Here is a 1,398-nt window from a genome sequence, read left to right on the forward strand (position 1 = left end):
ATCAAATAAATGCAGCCTTGGTGAGCATAAGAGACTTTAAAAACACTAAAAAAAACATACAGACCCCAGATGTTTGAACAGTAGTGTATGACTGTGAGTGTAAAAGAGTTTCAAAAGTTCTCTATGAGTACAACTTTTGTAAGAAAACCACCTTGTGATAATTATTAGCACTGGTCTGCAGGAGGAGCTGTTGAGTGGTGATCAATTTCTTTCTCCGTCGATTCTCCTGTTTGGCTTCCTGCACATTTTTTTCAAGTTCAGTTCGCTGTTCTTCTCCTCGCTGGACTAGAGAGAGTGCCGCCTGCAGACGCTCCTCCAGTCCTGACAGCTGAGCGCTCAGCATGTCCTGGCAGTGCAGCAGGTACTCAGTACTCAGCTGAGACATACGAAGCAGTTTGATCAAAGAAGGGTCAGCAGGTCCTCGACAGTTTGGACACCGCTCGCCCTCCACAGCACAGAACGTTACAGTCGTAATGAAATTCTGAAGCACATCGACATCCATGTCTCGCTCAACACGTTCCACGTCAAGAGCGGAGAGACGCCTCCAGTCTATGGGCTCAGTTCGTGAGCGGAAGCGGAAGGGCTGAAGCAGGTGTGCTGGATCCCAGGGCGGTGTGGTGGACAGAGCACTGTAGGGATCACCAGGGGAGAACTGGCCCAACATGGTCAAAGGTTTGAGACAGAGAGGTGAATGAATGTGGTGATTCCTAAACAGAGGCTGAATGGGGAGAGAAAACACAATATATTTAGATTAGCTATGACAACCAAAGCAGCATATCTGAATGATTTTCGTAGGATCATGTAAAACTGAATAATTGAGTAATTACTGCTGAAAATTCAGCTTTGCCATCCAGGAAAAAATACATTTTAAAACGTATTAAACTAGAAAAAAAAGTATTTTAATTTATAAAAAATATTTCACAATATTACTGTTTCTGCTGTATTTTTATTAAATAAATGCAGTTTTGGTGAGCATAAGACACTTACCAACAACAACCAACAATGTATAGAAATGTATACATTATTAAAGCTAAAAGCAGACAATTTTATTTGTTAGATTTATTTAATATATTATTATTACTCAAAAAAGGGAAAGAAAATGTTCGATTTTTTCACATTTTAATGGAATTGATAAGTGAAAGAAATATATTTCTGTAGATTAGATGGCAGACACCATATTGTGAAAGGCAAAGAGTCCATCTCTATAACAACTAAAAGCCATTGTCAGAAGCCACTCTTGCACTATTGCTGTTAGGACTGTAGTTCCAATAAAAAGCCTTCCAAATTGTCAACAATAAAATGTGTGTTATAGAAAAAAAGCTGCATTCCTTATTTTATGTTCTGTGCAATAGATATACCTTAGCATTGTCAGAGTAAGTATATCTGCCATAAAACAGA

At 39.1% G+C, this 1,398-nt stretch overlaps 1 protein-coding gene across 1 annotated transcript in view; it reads right to left on the reverse strand.

The window, feature by feature from the left end:
* Positions 1 to 714, reverse strand: part of LOC107577891 (zinc finger protein DZIP1L-like) — a 2,912-nt gene extending 2,198 nt beyond the window's left edge. The window contains exon 1 of the mRNA XM_016263916.1: positions 152 to 714. Coding sequence (XP_016119402.1) covers positions 152 to 664 — 513 coding nt within the window. The 5' untranslated portion in view covers positions 665 to 714. The remainder of the gene's footprint in view (positions 1 to 151) is intronic.
* Positions 715 to 1,398: the final 684 nt, after the last annotated feature.

Source organism: Sinocyclocheilus grahami, unplaced genomic scaffold (genome assembly GCF_001515645.1).
Source record: "Sinocyclocheilus grahami isolate Dianchi unplaced genomic scaffold, SAMN03320097.WGS_v1.1 scaffold7602.1, whole genome shotgun sequence".
NCBI lineage: Eukaryota > Metazoa > Chordata > Actinopteri > Cypriniformes > Cyprinidae > Sinocyclocheilus > Sinocyclocheilus grahami.